The sequence below is a fragment of the Globicephala melas genome, chromosome 17, assembly GCF_963455315.2.
Source record: "Globicephala melas chromosome 17, mGloMel1.2, whole genome shotgun sequence".
Lineage (NCBI taxonomy): Eukaryota > Metazoa > Chordata > Mammalia > Artiodactyla > Delphinidae > Globicephala > Globicephala melas.
This window is the reverse complement of record NC_083330.1, coordinates 34402235-34421456: the sequence shown is the minus strand read 5'-3', so window position 1 is coordinate 34421456 and position 19222 is coordinate 34402235. Positions and strand designations below refer to the sequence as shown.

Here is a 19222-nt window from a genome sequence, read left to right as displayed (position 1 = left end):
AAGCATTTCCTCTAAGATCAGGAACCAGACAAGGATGTACACTCTCACCACTATTATTCAACATAGTGTTGGAAGTCTTAGCCACAACAATCAGGGAAGAAAAATAAATAAAAGGCATAAAAGTTGGAAAAGAAGTAAAACTGTCACTGTTTGCAGATGACATGGTACTATACATAGGTAATCCTAAAGATGCCACCAGAAAACTACTAGAGCTAATCAGTGAATCTGGTAAATTTGCAGGATACAAAATTAATGCACAGAAATCTCTTACATTTCTGTACACTAACAACAAAAGATCAGAAAGAGAAAATAAGGAAACAATCCCATTCACCACTGCAAAAAATTAATAGAATAAAATAACTAGGAATAAACCTACATAAGGAGGTAAAAGACCTCTACTCAGAAAACTATAAGACACTGATGAAAGAAATCAAAGATGACACAAACAGATGGAGAGATATACCACGTTCTTGGATTGGAAGAATCAATATTGTGAAAGTGAGTATATTACCCAAAGCAATATACAGATTCAATGGAATCACTATCAAATTACCAATGGTTTACAGAACTAGAACAAAAATCTTAAAATTTGTATGGAGACACAAAATACACCAAATAGCCAAAGCAATCTTGAGGGAAAAAAACAGAGTTGGAGGAATCAGACTCCCTGACTTCAGACTATACTCAAAGCTACAGTAATCAAGACAATATGGTACTGGCACAAAAACAGAAATATAGATCAATGGAACAGGATAGAAATCCCAGAGATAAACCCATGCACCTATGGTCAACGAATCTGTGACAAAGGAGGCAACAATATACAATGGAGAAGACAGTCTCTTCAATAAGTGGGACTAGGAAAGCTGGACAGCTACAAGCAAAAGAATGAAACGAGAACACTCCCTAACACTACACACAAAATTAAACTCAAAATGGATTAAAGAGCTAAATGTAAGATGGGACACTATAAAACTTTTAAAGGAAAACATAGGAAGAACATTCTTTAACATAAATCACAGCAAGGTCTTTTTTGACGCACCTCCTAGAGTAATGGAAATAAAAGCAAAAATAAAAAAAAGGAACCTAATTAAACTTAAAAGCTTTTGCACAACAAAGGAAACTATAAACAAGATGAAAAGGCAGCCCTCAGAATGGGAGAAAATATTTGCAAACAGATCAACAGACAAAGGATTAATCTCCAAAATATATAAAGAGCTCAAGCAGCTCAATATTTTAAAAAAAATACAACCCAATCCAAAAAAGGGCAGAAGACCTAAATAGACATCTCTCCAAAGAAGACATACAGTTGGCCAAGAGGCACATGAAAAGCTGCTCAACATCACTAATTATTAGAGAAATGCAAGTCAAAACTACAATGAGATATCACCTCACACCAGTCAGAATGGCCATCACCAAAAAATCTACAAACAGTAAATGCTGGAGAGGCTGTGGAGAAAAGAGAACCCTCTTGCACTGTTGGTGGGAATGTAAATTGATACAGCCACTATGGAGAACAGTATGGAGGTTCCTTCAAAAACTAAAAATAGAACTACCATATGACCCAGCAATCCCACTACTGGGCATATACCCAGAGAAAACCATAATTCAAAAAGACTCATGTACCACAATGTTCATTGCAGCACTATTTACAATAGCCAGGACATAGAAGCAACCTTAGTGTCCATCAACAGATGAATGGATAAAGAAGATGTGGCACATATACACAATGGAATATAACTCAGCCATAAAAAGGAATGAAATTCGGCCATTTATAGAGACATTGGTGGACCTGGAGTCTGTCACACAGAGTGAAGTAAGTCAGAAAGAGAAGAACAAATATTGTATAGTAATGCATATATGTGCAATATAGAAAAATGGTTCAGATGAACCAGTTTGCAAGGCAGAAATAGACACACAGATGTAGAGAACAAATGTATGGACACCAGGGGGGTAAGTGAGGGTGGGGGGTGATGGTTGTGGTGGGGTGATTTGGGAGATTGGGATTGACATATATATACTAATATGTATTAAATAGATAACTATTAAGAACCTGCTGTATAAAAATTAAATAAATATAATAAAATTCAAAAAATAAAAAGAGACAGAAAAAGAGAAGACACAGGTATAAAGGGAAGGCAATGTGAAGACAAAGGTAAAGATTACAGTGATGTGGCCTCAGACCAAGTTTATGGTGGCCTCACAGCCACCATAAACTGGAAGAAGCAAGGAAGGATTCTCCCCTAGAGCCTCTGGAGTATGGCTATGCCGACAACATGACTTTGGACTTTGGTCATCCATAACTGTGAGAGAATAAATTTCTGTTGTTTTAAGCCACACCATTTGTGATAATTTTATTACAGCAGCCCTAGGAAACTAATATAGATAGGGATAACAATAATGTGTCTTATAAAAATGTGCTTTATGGATTTGTCGAGATTATAAAAAGAAAAAAATGCAGAGCAATCTTGACATATACAGGATACTCGATCATTTTAACTATTAAAATTATCCTTTAAATCAAAATTAAAAAAATAAAATAAAAATGATGGTTGAACCTGAACTTTGAAAGCATGGACATGTTGAAAGGAATAAAAAATGGCTGGTTCAACAGAGTGTCACAGCAAATTGAATTGGAAACTATGAGTTGGATAACTGGATTTTCTTCCAAAATTGTAACACTAGAATGAATCCAATACAATCATTTTACAGATGGGGAAACTGAGGCCCGGAAACCTTGTGAATTTTTGCAAGGAGGTAGGATCAGAGTAAAAATGCATGTCTTCTCACTCCCACATTCTTAACTTTGAAGTTGTCGTAGGACCAGAGCTGTAGGAAAAATGTGAAGGTCACTCAATGGAATTTCTTGCTGTCCTTGTTCAAAGGTGTCTCATTGTGGGCATATTCAATATTTGCAGATGTTGCTGCTTGTGTAGTCTAAATTCATACCTTTGCAGAGATAGGGTCACTGTAACTTACAGTGTCTTTTCCTGTTATTGTAGGTTGTCTGTCTGGCTAAACCAAGCTATCTTCTTTGCCTTTCCATATTGGCCTTGATTTAGAATCAATGTCAGTATGATCAGATTGGGGAGAGAACTGTTACTAAACCTCCAGAAGTTATGGAAATGACATAATCACTTTTCTTCATAGGTGAGATATCCTGAGATTGCTATTTGAGAAAATAATGATACCTGTCATATATTTACTCTAAATAAATCTGGCTTTAATACCAAAACCCCTCAAAAAATGAGACCAATTATATGTACTGAAATTTAATCTGTGATTTAAAAACTCCCAACAAACAAAAGGCCAGGACCAGATGGTTTCACAGATGAATTCTATCAAACATTTAAAGAAGAGTTAACACCTATCCTTCAAAAACTATTCCAAAATATTGCAGAGGAATGAACACTTCCAAACTCATTCTATGAGGCCACCATCACACCGACAAAAAAAACAGACAACAATACCACAAAAATGAAAATTATAGGCCAATATCACTGATGAATATAGACACAAAAATCCTCAACAAAATACTAGCAAACCGAATCCAACAATACATTAAAAGGATCATATACCATGATCAAGTGGAATTTATCCCAGGGATGCAAGATTTTTCAATATCTGCAAATCAATCAGTGTGATACACCACATTAACAAACTGAAGAATAAAAACCATATGATCATGTCAATAGATGCAAAAAAAACCTTTTGATAAAGTTCGACATCCATTTATAATAAAAATTCTACAGACAATGTTCATAAGGGGAACATACCTCAACATATGACAAACCCACAGCTAACATCACACTCAGTGGTGAAAAGCTGAAAGCATTTCCTCTAATATTGGAAACAAGACAAGGATGTCCTCTCTTACCACTTTAATTCAACATAGTTTTGGAAGTCCTAGCCATGGCAATCAAAGAAAAGAAATAAAAGGGATCCAAATTGGAAAAGAAGTAAAACTGTCACTGTTTGCAGATGACATGATACTATAAGTAAGTCTGCTACATACGAACCTTCAAGTTGTGAACTTCCAAAGATGCAAACATGCATTCCATCAATGTCAGGCCTGAGTGACATTGTAGCTTGCACTCCGTCTCCTATTGCTGACGATCCTTCAGCTCTACCATCTCCCACCTCCTCTCTCTCCTTCAGTCAGTAACTCTTCTTGCCTCTTCATTTGATGATGCCAGCCCCTGTATGCCAGCTGTTGTACTATACTACTGTACTTTTCAAGGTACTGTACTGTAAGAATAAAAATGTTTTCTGTATTTTTTGTGTTTGTTTGTTGTGTATTATTTGTGTTAAAAGTATTATAAACCTATTACAGTACAGTACTATATAGCTGATTGTATTAGTTGAGTACCTAGGCTAACTTCGTTGGAGTTATGAACAAATTGGACATACGAACACACTCTCGGAGTGGAACTCATTCTTATGTAGTGGACTTACTCTACATAGAAAATCCTAAAGATGTTACCAGAAAACTATGAGAGCTCATCAAACTCAGTAAGGTGGCAGGATACAAAACTAATAAAGAGAAATCGCTTGTATTTTTATACACTAACAATGAAAGATCAGAAAGAAATTAAGGAAACAATCCCATTTACCATTACATCAAAAAGAATAAAATACCTAAGAATAAACCTACCTAAGGTGACAAAAGATCAGTACTCTAAAAACTATAAGATGCTGATGAAAGAAATCAAAGAAGACATAAGCAGCTGGAAAGATATACCATGTTCTTGGATTTAAAGAATCAATATTGTCAAAATGACTCCACTATCCAAGGCAATCTACAGATCCAATGCTATCTAGAGATCCAATGCAATCCCTATCAAATTACCAATGGCATTGTTCACAGAACTAGAGCAAAAAAATTTTAATTTGTATGGAAACACAAAAGACTCCAAATAGCCAAAGCAATCTTGAGAAGGAAAAACGGAGCTGGAGGAATCAGGCTCCCTGACTTCAGATTATACTACAAACCTACAGTCATCAAAACAGTATGGTATTGGCACAAAAACAGAAATTAAGATTAATGGAGGTGGATAGAAAGCCCAGAAATAAACTCAGGCACCTATGGTCAATTAATATATGACAAAGAAGGCAAGAGTATACAATGGGGCAAGGACAGTCTCTTCAGTAAGTGGTGCTGGGAAAACTGTACAGCTACATGTAAAAGAATGAAAGTAGAATATTCTCTAACAACATATGCAAAAATAAACTCAAAATGTATTAAAGACCTAAATGTAAGGCTGTTTACTATGAAACTCTTAGAGGAAAACATAGGCAGAACACTCTCTGACATAAATTGCAGCAATATCTTTATGGATCCACCTCCTAGAGTAATGGAAATAAAATCAAAAATTAAAAAGTGGGACCTATTAAACTTAAAAGTTTTTGCACAGCAAAGGAAACCATAAGCAAAACGAAAAGACAACCCACAGAATGGGAGAAAATATTTGCAAATCATACAACCGACAAGGAATAAATCTCCAAAATATACAGACAACTCATGCAGCTCAATATCACAAAAACAAACAACCCAATCAAAAATGGGCAGAAGATCTAAATAGACATTTCTCCAAAGAAGACATACAGATGGCCAAAAGGCACATGAAAAGATGCTCAACATCACTAATTATTAGAGAAATGCAAATCAAAACTACAATGAGGTATCACCTCACACCGGTCAGAATGGCCATCATCAAAAAGTCTACAAACAGTAAATGCTGGAGAGTGTGTGGAGAAAAAGGAACCCTCCTACACTGTTGGTGGGAATGTACACTGGTACAGCCACTATGGAGAACAGTATGGAAGTTCCTTAAAAAACTAAAAATAGAGCTACCATATGATCTTACAATCCCACTCCTGGGCATATATCCAGAGAAAACCATATTTTAAAAAGATACATGCACCCCAATGTTCATTTCAGCCCTATTTATGATAGTGGAGACATAGAAGCAAACTAAATGTCCTTTGATAGATGAATGGATAAAGAAGATGTCGTATATATATATATATATATATATATATATATATATATATATATATATATATACACATACACACACACACACACACAATGAAGTATTACTCAACCATAAAAAAGAATAAAATAATGCCATTTCAGCAAAATGGATAGACCTAGAAATTATCATGCAAAGTGAAGTAAGCTAAACAAAGACAAATATCATATGACATTGCTTATATATGGAATCTAAAAGAAAAAAAAGACACAGATGAACTTAATTCCAGAATAGAAAGAGACTCACAGACATAGAAAACAAATTTATGGTTACCAAAGGGGAAAGATGGGTGGGAGGAGGGATAAATTAGGAGGCTGGGATTAACCTTACTACTATGTATTAATATAACACTACTATGTATAAAACAGATAACCAACAAGGATCTACAATGTAGCACAGGGAACTATACACAGTATTATGTATAAACTATATGTGAAAAGAATCTGAAAAAGAATATATATAGGGCTTCCCTGGTGGCGCAGTGGTTGGGAGTCCGCCTGCCAATGCAGGGGACACAGGTTCGTGCCCTGGTTCAGGAGGATCCCACGTGCCGCCGAGTGGCTGGGCCTGTGAGCCATGGCCGCTGAGCCTGCATGTCCGGAGCCTGTGCTCCACAAGGGGAGGGGCCCCAGCAGTGAGAGGCCCGCATACCGCAAAAAAAAAAAAAAAAAGAATATATATATATATATACATATATGTATATAACTGAACGATACTGTCAATCAACTATACTTCAATAAATTTTTTTTTTAATTTAAAACAAATCATTACAGTCAGGACTTTCACTCGTGCGCTCCCACATATTGAACTCCTTGATGAATCACTTCTCCCAGTAGGGTCATTGTTAGGGTATGAGGTGTTTGTTGTATGCTTGTTTGCTTGTTTGTTTAATGAATCACTCTTATTAGACTTTTCTTTGACTTTCAAGCTGGCAGATGTGTAGGAAGAGTTTGCAAGTTTGCCTATGCCTGAAAGCAAACATGAATCTAGAGCTCTCTGAGAACCCTCCTCTGTAATAAGCTATCTGATTCTCAGTTTCACTAATTTTCACCAAAATGTTTGAGAAATAGTGAGGCATTACGAAATGAAAATCAGCCTTATGCCAGTAATCCTACTTTACAGCACCCAGTCCTTAATCTTGTCATCTTTATTTGTGTCTCATATCCCTTATTAGAAGATCAGAGGGACTGTGGCATCCAGTGGGGGGGCCAGTGAAACTTGACTAAGTAGCTCTTGTCAAAGGACAGCCTTGTTATTAATACACAGGAAACAGAATCTGGCCTCTCGATGGTACTCTGAAAGTTTCTGTCTTCAAAAAATATTCCTACTTACCAGAACCTTTGTTTCACCCCTCTACTTGAGGTCATATTCTTACATTTTAACTGAATAAACCAAACTTTGGGTAACCAAATTAAAAGACTCTTAGAAATTCTCATTTAATCTAATAACATTAGTTATATAATGATCCAATGAAATCTTCAAAATATTTCTAAACACACATATACAACAACTGTTCTTAGACCAGGGGTTTTAATGCCAGCATTATTTTCTTGAAGTAGATTAGTCATTCAAAGAGTCATAATTCTTTCATATTACCAAGAAAATTAGTGCATTAAGTCAAGAAAACTAGTGCATTGGGAAATCAGAATATCATATTCAAGCTCTTTGCAAATTCAGGTTATAATTATATTTATATATTTGTAGACTGAAGTACATATATATGTGCCATATACAGTAAAGTGAAAAGATCACCAAATTTGGAGTCAGATAAACCTGAGTTCAAAATTCTGCTGTTAACATACAATATAACCCAGAAAATTATTTAAACTCTCTGAACTTCACCTAAAAAAAGGAGAAATATTAAAAATAGCTAAAAATATTGTACAATTACTACTATATGCAAGATCAAGACTAAGAGTTTTAGAGGCATAAGAGAAATAATATTACCCCTCTTTCACAGATGAGGAAACTGAGGCAAGGGGAAGTTGAGTAACTTGCTCAAAGTCATAAAACTAAAACCTGTGTTCTTACCACCGATCTAAACTGGCTATTCTGTAGACTTTTCATAATAACTGAAGACAATATATACAAAGCATCTAGTGTAGGGTGTAGCCCATAATATATCCTCAATAAATTTTACAAATATTATTGATTAATAAACAACAGATAAACAATAACAGTGCTTAGTTTGATTAACTGATATATATGATTAAGTTTCTTCAGTTTTCTAGGTCAAATTGTTGGTAATGCACTTCTTACAAATAAAGTTACAAATATTTATTGAGCACCTATGTTGTGACAGGCATTTGGCTCACCACTGTGGGCCTGGTGCTATGTGTAATAGGCATGGTCTCTACCCTCACAGATTTACAATGTACAGGTTATTGGAGTGGTCTAAAGGCCACTGAGGAGAACTATAATGATCTCTTAAAGAGATCAGTCATTACATTGGGATCAAAAGTGTCATTCATACAGCCTGCCTATTTGCTGACCAAGAAAGGCAGATCAAGGATGGCAGCAGATCTTAGCAAATGCACATCTACAAGTGGAATTAGATGATATTATTCATTACAATGAGCCTTTTTATTTTGCCCTTTGAGAATGTTAAAAAAATTCTTTTTGTATATTTTACAAATGCCCATGTTATCATTTCCATTTTCATTCGACCTGCATAGAAGTAAGTTTTGCATTTCTGTGTTTAATTTTAGGCTCTTTAGATCAAAGCACTTGTGTCTCTGTTATACAATACTATTTTAAGGTCTATCTTTATGTCTAGGACCCTAGTCTATGATTTAAAAACAACAACCAACCCCCCGCCAAGATCTCTCTAATCATGTATTAGTTTTTTCCAATTTCTCCAGAAGCTTCCCTTTCATGTGAGATAGATTCCAAAATTAAATCTGTACTGTGGCATGCTATCTATCATACTGCTTATAGTCCCTTACTCCCTGTGTTATTCCATCACCAATTATGCAGTCCATAAGGTATTCTATCATGTGAGAAGTACATGTAGCACCTGTTTATTTGCCAATACAGAATGTGATGAGCACATGGTACAGAAAGATTTTTTATGCTAATATCCTCTCATTTACATTAGATTATCCCTATCCTTTTCCTGTTTTTCAATTCTGCTTGTATGGTAAATAGTCTGCTTTTCCAACTAAACTCCACTGAAATAAAAATGACTAGAATGTCACCAAGTGTCTCCAAAGCACCACAACACAAAAACAACTCAGGCTTTCAGTAGTATACTGATCACATTAATCCTAATAATACCAGAAAAATGAGCAGGTATAAATTCTTACTATATGTTATGCACTGCCCTGGGAAATTTTCATATGTTATCTCATTTATTGTTTAAAACTCCATGACATAGGTAGATGTCATTATCTCTATTTTGTAGATGAGAAAGCTGAGGGTACAGAGTTTGTTACTTACCCAAAGTCACACAGCTACTAGGTGGCATAGCTGTGATTTAAACCCATACCTGCCTGACCCTGTCCTCCCCTCACTTTACACTGAGAATGAGGGAGAAGAGTAAGTGGGATGAAAGGCAGAGGGAAGAGTGGACAGCGGGAAGGGAGATGGATAATGGAGTAGAATGTACTTTATTATTAATTCATTAAACAAATATCCATTGAGCACCTAGTATTGCCTAGGCATAGTGTCTACTCATAAGACAAGTTCCTTACCATAGAAAGGCATGTTTGGTTTAGAGAAGTAGAATCACCAACAAACAATTTTAGTCCTCACAAAGGGCAATAATCAATACATGCCAAAGTATGGAGAGAGAGGGTGGAGCTCTCTCTGGTGGAGTTGATGAGTGCTTCCCAGATAAAGTGCCTTTGACCAGGAATGTAAGAAATACCTCAGAGTTCTCAAGCTGACTAAGGGTTGAAAGGCCAGAGCAGATGGAGATGAAAGCAGGGACAACACCACAGAAGTGTGGCACGTGGAGCCCCAAGTGCTTCAGAGGGCTGCAGAGGAGGATGCATGGTGAAGATTGTGGGAACAAGAGCAGAAGGACAGGTAGCTTTGACAACACGTTGGGATTGGGCACTAGGAAAGGGAACAAGAAGGGTAGAGGTATCATATGGGGGGGATGAGACAGGTGAGGAAACATGGAACTGAATGGGACCACATGGGGTTGCCAGTGCCAATGACCACTCTACGTGGCATAACATATGAAATTATGTTAAATTGTGTGCATAACCCATATCATGGGTTATGATAGTGGGCTGCCAAGGAGGTAAGTTTTGATGGAAAGAAAAGTGATAGGTACAAAGGTAATACTGACCCTCTATCAGAGCACTGGGGTCCAAGGAAAGGAAAGTGTAGCCTCGAGAGAATTAGGATCTTAGGTAGAGAGGGAGACAAGGTATTTCTGAGTTGAAAATGGCTGCCAAAGTAGAGGCAGGTAGCATGGAGACAAATGGACTACTCAGTTGTGCTTTCAGCATCACTGGAGCTAGATATCAAGCATAGGCCAATGAGTAGAATGAGGAGACAAGATGATAGCATCATTATGTCTGTCTTAAAAATTAATCAAGTGGTTCAAGTGAAAAAAAAAAAAAACCCTTTGACTGCAACATAGTTTGAGAAAACATTTAATTGGGTAGGCACAATTAAATATTATCAGGATTTGGGGCACTATTTTATTGCTCCTTAGATTTATATCTTTTCTGTTGTGTGGCAAGGTGTTGAGTGCCAGTCAAGCTTTCCTTGATCTGGCAGCTTAATGGGCAACTAGACTACAACACATGTCTGTCAGATCTAGATTCTGCCTGTAATTTCTCCCCATATATAAGAACTGGATTCAAGAAAAGGACTTTTTGAACCCTAAATTTGTCAAGAAACTCTTGTCAAGAGTATAGCTCTGTTATGTACTTATACTACAGCAGCAGAATAAATTCAATAATCTCTGATTTGGTATTCTGTGGAACAAAATTTATAGTGGAATGAAGGATTCAAAAGATATTGCTTATGACAGCTTATAATTGGACTTTGTGCAGGCGTCATTTCAACTTTAGTTCTTTTGACAAAACAATTTTTCCTTCTGGTTTCTGCTACTTGTCTGCCTCTATAGATTATCACTCACAGTGCATACAATTCGACTAGGAGAGCTATGCTCAAGAGCCATGGAGTAGAGATAAGTCTGTAATACATAGTTCCAGGTAACCATCTTAGAGTGTATTAGCCCCAAGTCCACTATAAAATTCAATGTTGAGAGCCTGGACTTTGGTGTCACACAGACTAAAGTTCAAGTCTCAGATCTATATTTGATAACTCTAAGAAACAATGAATGCAAAGCACTTACCCCAGTAGATACTCAACAAATAGAAGCTATTATTACTTTAAAATTAGTTTAAAGCACAACACAAAAGGGAAAGCTAGAGCCCAAGTATGATGGCTCCTCACTTCAAAGGCATAAATTCCATCTTCCTGTCAAATGCAGATACCTCTGTCAACTTCTGATGAACTCGCCTAAACTGGAGCCATGAACTCTTCTTAAACTCTTACTGGTACAAGAAACTGACATTTTATGTGTCAATTTCTTGTGTTCCCCTCTCTCTTCCATATTATTCTATGTAAAGTGATCTAAACAGTAAGAGATTAATAAGTAAAAACTGTAGACTTTTGCTCTTACCATTTTTGTCTGCTCTCCTCAGTATCTGGAAAAGAAAAAGGAAACATTTTATCACCATTTTTGTAAGTATTGCAGGAAACATTATACTCCCACATAATTTACCATTATTAAATGAAAGAAATTCCAATTTAAAATAAAGTTTTCCCAGTTGAAATATTTCTTTACAATAGTAAAAAATTAAAAATATCCTAATGTCCATAAACAAGTGAATGGACAAACAAGTCATGGTGTATCCATACAATGAATACTCCTGAGCAATAAAAAGGAATGAGCTCTTGATGCATACAATAACTTGGATAGATCTCAAAGTAATTATGCTGAGTAAAAAACCTAGACACAAAAGAAGATATATTATTCCATTTATATAAAATTCTAGAAAATACAAATAGTAACAGAAAGCAGATTAAGGGTTGTGTAGGAATGCAAGGGCAGAGAGGGCTGGATTGCAAGAGGGCATGAGGAAACTTTTTAGGATGGTAGATATATTTATTTTCTTGATTGTGGTAAAAGTTTCACATATATATAAATATGTGAAAATGCATCAACCTTTCACTTTAAATATGTGCTATTTAATATAAGTCAATCATATAATAACACGGGGAATAAACAGGAACAAAAATAATAAATTGTGGATAAATAAGAGCTCTTGCGTCTATAGTATATCTTACTTTTATGAGTTAATTTATTATCTGAGACTATCTTAAATTGTCTTTGATAAATATGAACTGCTTGACCATCCAGTATCTTTAGTAAAGATTTCTAATTTTCTTCTGGGAAACCAATCTTTCCTCCAGTCTTGGACCATGTGTTCCAGGGTTGGGCAGAGTACTCAAGCCTAGTAAACAGAGTGTCATACTCCTCTGGCTACAGTGATTACTCAGGCATTAGCACAATAAAGCCAATGAAGCCATGGATTTCCTTGAGTTGTCAAGAGAGAAACACTTTATCTTCTGTTGACTTTGAACCTAGGAAAATATAGGTAAGGAGCTGCTTTGTTATAATTGTATATGTCACGGGTTGAACTGTATTGCCCCAAAACAAATGTTGAAGTCCTAATCCCTAGTAACTGTGAATGTGACCTTGTTTGGAAATACAGTCTTTGTTGTAATCAAACTAAGACCTTACTGGATTGGACCCTAAATCCAATGGTTGGTGACTTTATAAGGAGAGCAATTCAGAGATGCAGAGGCACAAAGAAGAAGGCTATGTGATAACAGGGGCAGATATTGGAGTGATACAGCTGCAAGCCAAGGAATGCCAAGGGCTGATGGTCACCACTAGAAGCTAGGAGACAGGCATGGAACAGATTCTCCCCTAGAGCCTTCAAAGGGAGTATGGTCCTACCCACACCTTGATTTCACCCCTCTAACATCCAGAACTGAGAGAGTAAATTTTGTTGTTTAAACCACCATTTGTTTAGTACTTTATTATAAAAGCCCTAGGAAGTTAATATAATATACAACCTGGAAATAACTAACATTCAAGAAAGGAGTATCCAGAGGCTGAGAGAAACTGGATCTTGATGACACTCTCTGAGCCCCTGATCAAGCCATCCTGAAAAGATGATTTCTGCTTTTCATTACAAGAGTCAATAAATTGTTATTTTTTAAAATCTTAAAATAGTTTGGGTTATTTTTTTCTGTTAACAGCAATCAAATTAGCCCTAAATGATACTGTATACTGCTAGAAAAAAAATCTGGATAATATAATACACAGCTATGTTATACACAGTACCAAAGAAAATGTCCCTTTACCATATTGCAAAGACAATACTCACTGGGAGAAAATATTTGCAAATGATATGACTGATAAAAGATTTATACCAATATATATAAACAGCTCATACAACTCAACATCAAAAAAAAAAAATTAAAAATGGGCAGAAGAGCTGAATAGACATTATTCCAAAGAGGAAATGCAGATGGCCAACAGGCACATGAAAGAATACTCAACATTGTTAATCATCAAGGAAATGCAAATCAAAACTACAATGAGATATCACCGATCAGAATGGCTATTATGCAAAAGGACACAAATAAAAAATACTAGCAAGGATATGGAGAAAAGGGAACACTTGTATACTGTTGGTGGGAATATTAATTGGTGCAGCCACTGTGGAAAATAGTAATGGAGATTTCTCAAAAAACTAAAAGTAGAACTACCATATAACCCAGCAATTCCACTCCTGGGTATATATCTGAAAAAAACAAAAACACTAATTAAAAAAGATACATGCAGCTCAATGTTCATAGAAGCATTATTTACAATTCCCAAGATATGGAAGTGACCTAAGTGTCCACCAACCCCATGCACCAGCAGGCTAGCACCAACCCCAGGACACCCTGGGCCCTGGTCCTGCCCACCAGCAGGCTGACACAAAAAAGGAAGAAGTAAAATTGTCATTGTTCACAGATGACATGATATTATATATAGGAAATCCTAAATATATCACAAAAAAACTACTAGAACTCATTATGGGTTTGGCAAAGTTCCAGGATACAAAATTAATATATAGAAATCTGTTGCATATCTATACACTAACAGTGAACTATCTAAAAGAGAAGGTAAGAAAACAGTCCCATTTACAATGACATCAAAAAGAATAAATTACCTAGGAATAAACCTAAGGAGGTAAGAAACCTGTACTCAGAAAACTATAAAACACTGATAAAAGAAATTGAGGACAACATAAACAAATGAAAAGATATACCATGTTTATGGATTAGAAAATTAATATTGTTAAAATGTTAACAATTAATATTAACAATATTAACAATTAATATTGTTAAAACCAAAGGTAATCTACAGATTCAGTGTAATCCCTATCAAAATATCAATGGCATTCACGGAACTAGAAACAATAATTCTAAAATTTGTATGGAAACATAAAAGACCACAAATAACCAAAACAATCTTGAGAAAGAACAAAGCTGGAGGTATCATGCTTCCTGATTTTAAACTATACTGCAAAGGCACAGTAATCAAAACAGTATTGTACTGGCACAAAAACAAACACATAGATCAATGGAAAGAATAGAGTCTAGAAATAAACCCACACTTATATGGCCAATTAATCTACCACAAAGGAGGCAAGAATATATATGAGGAAAAAGCCTATTCAATAAATGGTGTTGAAGGGAATTCCCTGGTGGTCTAGTGGTTAAAACTCAGTTCTTTCACTTCTGGGGCCCGGGTTTGATCCCTGGTCAGGGAAATAAGATCCCACAAGCTGCATGATGCGGCCAAAAAAAAAAAAAAATAGTGTTGAGAAAACTGAACAGCTACATACAAAAGAATCAAACTGGACTATTCTTTCATATCATGCACAAAAATAAATTCAAAATGAATTAAAGGCTTAAATGTAAGACTGAAACTATATAAATTCTAGAAGATAATATAGGCAGTACACACTTTAACATCACTATTAGTAATATTTTTTTGAATATGTCTACTCAGTAAAGGGAAACAAAAGCAAAAGTAAACAAATGGTACTACACACTTAAAAGCTTTTGCACTGTGAAGGAAACTATCGACAAACAAAAGCTCCATCTACTGAATGGGAGAAGATATTTGCAAATGACACATCTGATAAGGGGTTAATATGCAAAATATACAAGGAAGTTGTACAACTCAACACCAAAAAACCAATTACCCAATTAAAAACTGGGCAGGAGATCTTAATAGACTTTTTTCCGAGGAAGACATATAGGTGATCAACAGGCACATGGAAAGATGCTTAACATCACTCATCATCAGGGAAATGCAAATCAATACCACCATGAAATATCACCTCACACCTGTTAGGATGGCTATTATCAAAAAAGACAACAAATACAAGTATTGGAGAGGATGTGGAGAAAAGGGAACCCTCATGCACTATTGGTGACAATGTAAATTGGTGCAGCCACTATGGAAAACAGTATGAAGATTCCTCAAAAAATTAAAAATAGAACTATCGTATGATCCAGAAATTCTACTCCTGTGTATTTATCTGAAGAAAAAGAAAACACTAATTAGAAAAGATATATGCCCCCTTATGTTCATTGCAGCATTATTTACAATAGCCAACATGTGGAACCAACCTAAGTGGCCATTAATAGATGAATAGATAAAGAAGAAGTGGTATATATATGCAATATAAAAACATATGCCATAAAAAAAGAATGAAATCTTGCCATTTGTGACAAGTGGATGGACCTAGAGGGTATTATGCTAAGTGAAATATGTCAGGCAGAGAAAGATTAATGCTGTATGATATCACTTATATGTAGAATCTATAAAACAAAACAAATGATCAAGCATAACAAAAGAGAAACAGTTATAGATACAGAGAACAAAAAGGTGATTGACAGAGGAGAGAGGGGTGGGGGAAAGAAAAATAACTAAGGGAGTTTAAGAGGTACAAACGTTCAGTTGCAAAATAAATGAGTCACAGGTATGAAATCTACAATGTGGGGAAATAGTCAATAACTATGTAATATCTTTGTATGACAGATCTTAACTAGACTTATCATGGTGATCATTTTGAAATGTATGGAAATGTCAGTTCACTGTGTTGTTAAATAGGAACTAACATAGTGGTATAAGTCAACTATATTAAAAAACAGACAAACAAACAAATTCATAGAAAAAGAGGTCACATTTGTGGTCACCAGAGGCAGGGGTGGAGGAGAAGAAATTGGAAGAGGTGGTCAAAAGGTACAAATTTCCAGTTATAAGATACATAAGTACTAGGAATATGATGAACAACATGATAAATATAATCAACATGTTATATGCGAAAGTTGTTAAAAGAGTAAATCCTAAGAGTTTTCATCACAAGGAAAAATTTCTTTCTATTTTTAAAATTTTGTATCTATACGAGATGATGGATGTTCACTAAACTTATTGAGGTAATCATTTCATGATGTACGTAAGTGCACATTATGGATATATTAAGGTGTACATTATGCTGTACACCTTAAACTTATATAGTGCTGTAAGTCAATAATATCTTAATAAAACTGGAAGAAAAATAAATAAATAATAAATTAATTAATTAAATAAATTAAATACACTTTTTTCCAGAAAAATAAAAAAGTCTTAGGGAAGCACTTGTTATCCTTTGGGGACAGGCTGAAGATCAGCTCAGAATGAATGGAAGCCCCTCTTTCTCTCTCTGAATCAACTTCATGGCAGTTTAGCCATCAAACTTATAACTGAGATGATTTTCAGGGGTCCTGACTCTCTGGCCCTGAGGATTTCCTTCTCTGGTGTGCTGTGTGCCTCCTCCTTCTATCTGCTTAGTTCCTCAGAGGCTTTTTTGCCTTGAATGGCAAGACTTAAAAGGAATAATATCAGCCAGTTTAACCATTAGCACCAATAACATCATCTGATTGACCCAAACTAAGCAGAGATGAGTGCTCATTAGTATTGTTAATACCTCATTAAGAATGAGGTATTAACAATCTTATTGAGTGGAAGAAATTGGAATCCCACATGTGTATTGGTGGGAAGAAGATGGCCTGCCCAGAATGCCTGTATCCCCAATTGCAGTTGCATGGTGATTAGAAGAGAAGGCTGCTAGGTTCAACAAAGTTGAACCTTATCTATATTTTTGCCTTACACTAGGTTTAATTATTGATAGGGGTTTCTCTCCCAATTAAAAAATTCAAGCTAATCCATTCAAAATAAACTTGGGAGGGCTCCTTGCCTCCTCTCCCTTATATTCATCATTTCTACTTCACCATCATGATACTAATAATTTGGTTTCCTCATATTTTCATTGCTCCACAAATAAATAAATGTATTTGGCCTCTGGCCCCCCCACCTTGATTTTAATAAGAAATGATAACTCAGAGAAGGTTAGAGGAAAGAGCACGAATCACTCTTCAATGCCCTTTGCCCATCTTTTATCATGCCAGAATTGTCCCCACTGAGCCAGAAACTACCTCAGGGGACAGCATGAATGTGACAACTGAGGCGCTGAGAGAGCTGGGTGCCCCGCAGGAAACTGAGGGATAGGAAAACCACAAAACCTAAAGGCAGAGAAAAGAGCTGAACAAAAGGGTGAGAAATATAGAGACCAGCAGGAAGGAGAGTAAAGCAAAATCGAGAAACAAATAAGAAATAAAACTGCTATAGAGATAGAAACCATAGCATGGAGGCAGAAAAATATCAGAGAAAGGGAAATAAAGAATGAACAAAACTGATCAACAGCAGAGAAATGGAGGAAGAGAATCAATACCGAAGCCAGGGAGAGGACCAAAAGAAGAACAGCTAAATGCTTGAATTGATGAAGATAATGACAGTAATTACAACTTGGAGAGGTACAGAAGGCCAATAACAGAGCAGGAAAACGGAAAAATAGGATATGGCAGTGAAAAAAGGATCATTATGAAAGAGATCTTGGCCACCGCTGGTAAAAATGAAAAACAAATATGTTTTCAAAGTGTTTTCTAGGGGGCTGGAGGAGGAGGTGAGGCATTGCCACTTCTACCGATTCCCTTGGTCACCACAGAGAATCTGCGAGGTGGGTGCTGCAAACAGAGCACATTAGAGATGAGTTGGGACAACTCCCCCCACCCCTATGGAGACTGTTGTATTTACAAACCTAGTCCCTATTGGAATCCAGGCTGTTGAGAAATTTAACTTTGGGAATTTATTAAGGGTTGTTAAGCCCCAGGTTTTAGGTCTGGGACAGCCGTTTTTACAAGTTGAGTGGTGGTCATTTCTCCAGCATTTAACTGGGTGGTTTACCAGGGAGAGAGGGAAGCGAAGTAGAAGGTAGTTCTCTCCGGTGTTCTGGGGGCAAAACACTGGCTGATCAGCTCCTGGGCCGACACGCCTCCTCCCGAGTAAGAAAAAAGACGACGGCGGTGGGTGGGGGCGGGGAGGGGCACTGATCTAACACCTTCCCTCTGTACTTACTTCGAGGAAGATCGACATGCCCTTTGACAGCTGCAGCTCAGAGCTGAGCTCTTCCGAGGAGTTGTTGGAGGACGGCGACGTCTCCCGGGAATCCTCCATTCTTGGGAGCCCTGATGGCCGGGAGCGGGAGTGGAGCTCGGCGGCTGCACAGACTCAGGCAAAGGATGCCGCACTGCCGTCTCTGCCCCGCCTGCTGCTGGGCTCGGGATCCAGAGCTGGTGTTCGCTTCCCGGCGAGCCTCACTCCTGTCTCTCTCTGGCTCGCTCTCCCCCTCCTTACCTCTGTCCCCCAGCGCTCCCACGCGCTCCGACTCGCGCCTCCCCCACTTCCCTTGGCTGCAGCGACTGGATCAGTCTCATCCCTGCACGTAGCAAAGCGCTGCTCCACTTTGTGGGGGAGTGGACTATGACCGTCCCCCGCTTCCTGCGCCGCCATCGGCCTTGGCTGAATGTAACACTGAGGTATCTGCCCACTCCATAACAGTCCCACATGCAGCGAGAAAGGAGGTAGCCCAGACAGAGAGGGGGAACAGATGGAAAGGTGTCTTGAGAAGCAAGAGCACAAAGTAAGGACGCCCCTAAGCTCACCCCGGGTAGAAACCGTATGAGTTGAGAGATTCCAAGAGGTTTTGCCA

General features: G+C 37.0%; 1 protein-coding gene across 2 annotated transcripts in view; it reads right to left on the bottom strand.

The window, feature by feature from the left end:
* The window catches only part of NECAB1 (N-terminal EF-hand calcium binding protein 1), a 276794-nt gene extending 257863 nt beyond the window's left edge, over positions 1 to 18931 (bottom strand). The window contains exons 1-2 of one of the 2 annotated variants that reach the window (XM_060287190.1): positions 18589 to 18931; positions 11680 to 11704 (exon numbers count right to left, since the gene is read on the bottom strand). In XM_060287190.1, coding sequence (XP_060143173.1) covers positions 11680 to 11704; positions 18589 to 18687 — 124 coding nt within the window. In that variant the 5' untranslated portion in view covers positions 18688 to 18931. The remainder of the gene's footprint in view (positions 1 to 11679; positions 11705 to 18588) is intronic. The other variant, XM_030862858.2, reaches the window with a different exon arrangement.
* Positions 18932 to 19222: the final 291 nt, after the last annotated feature.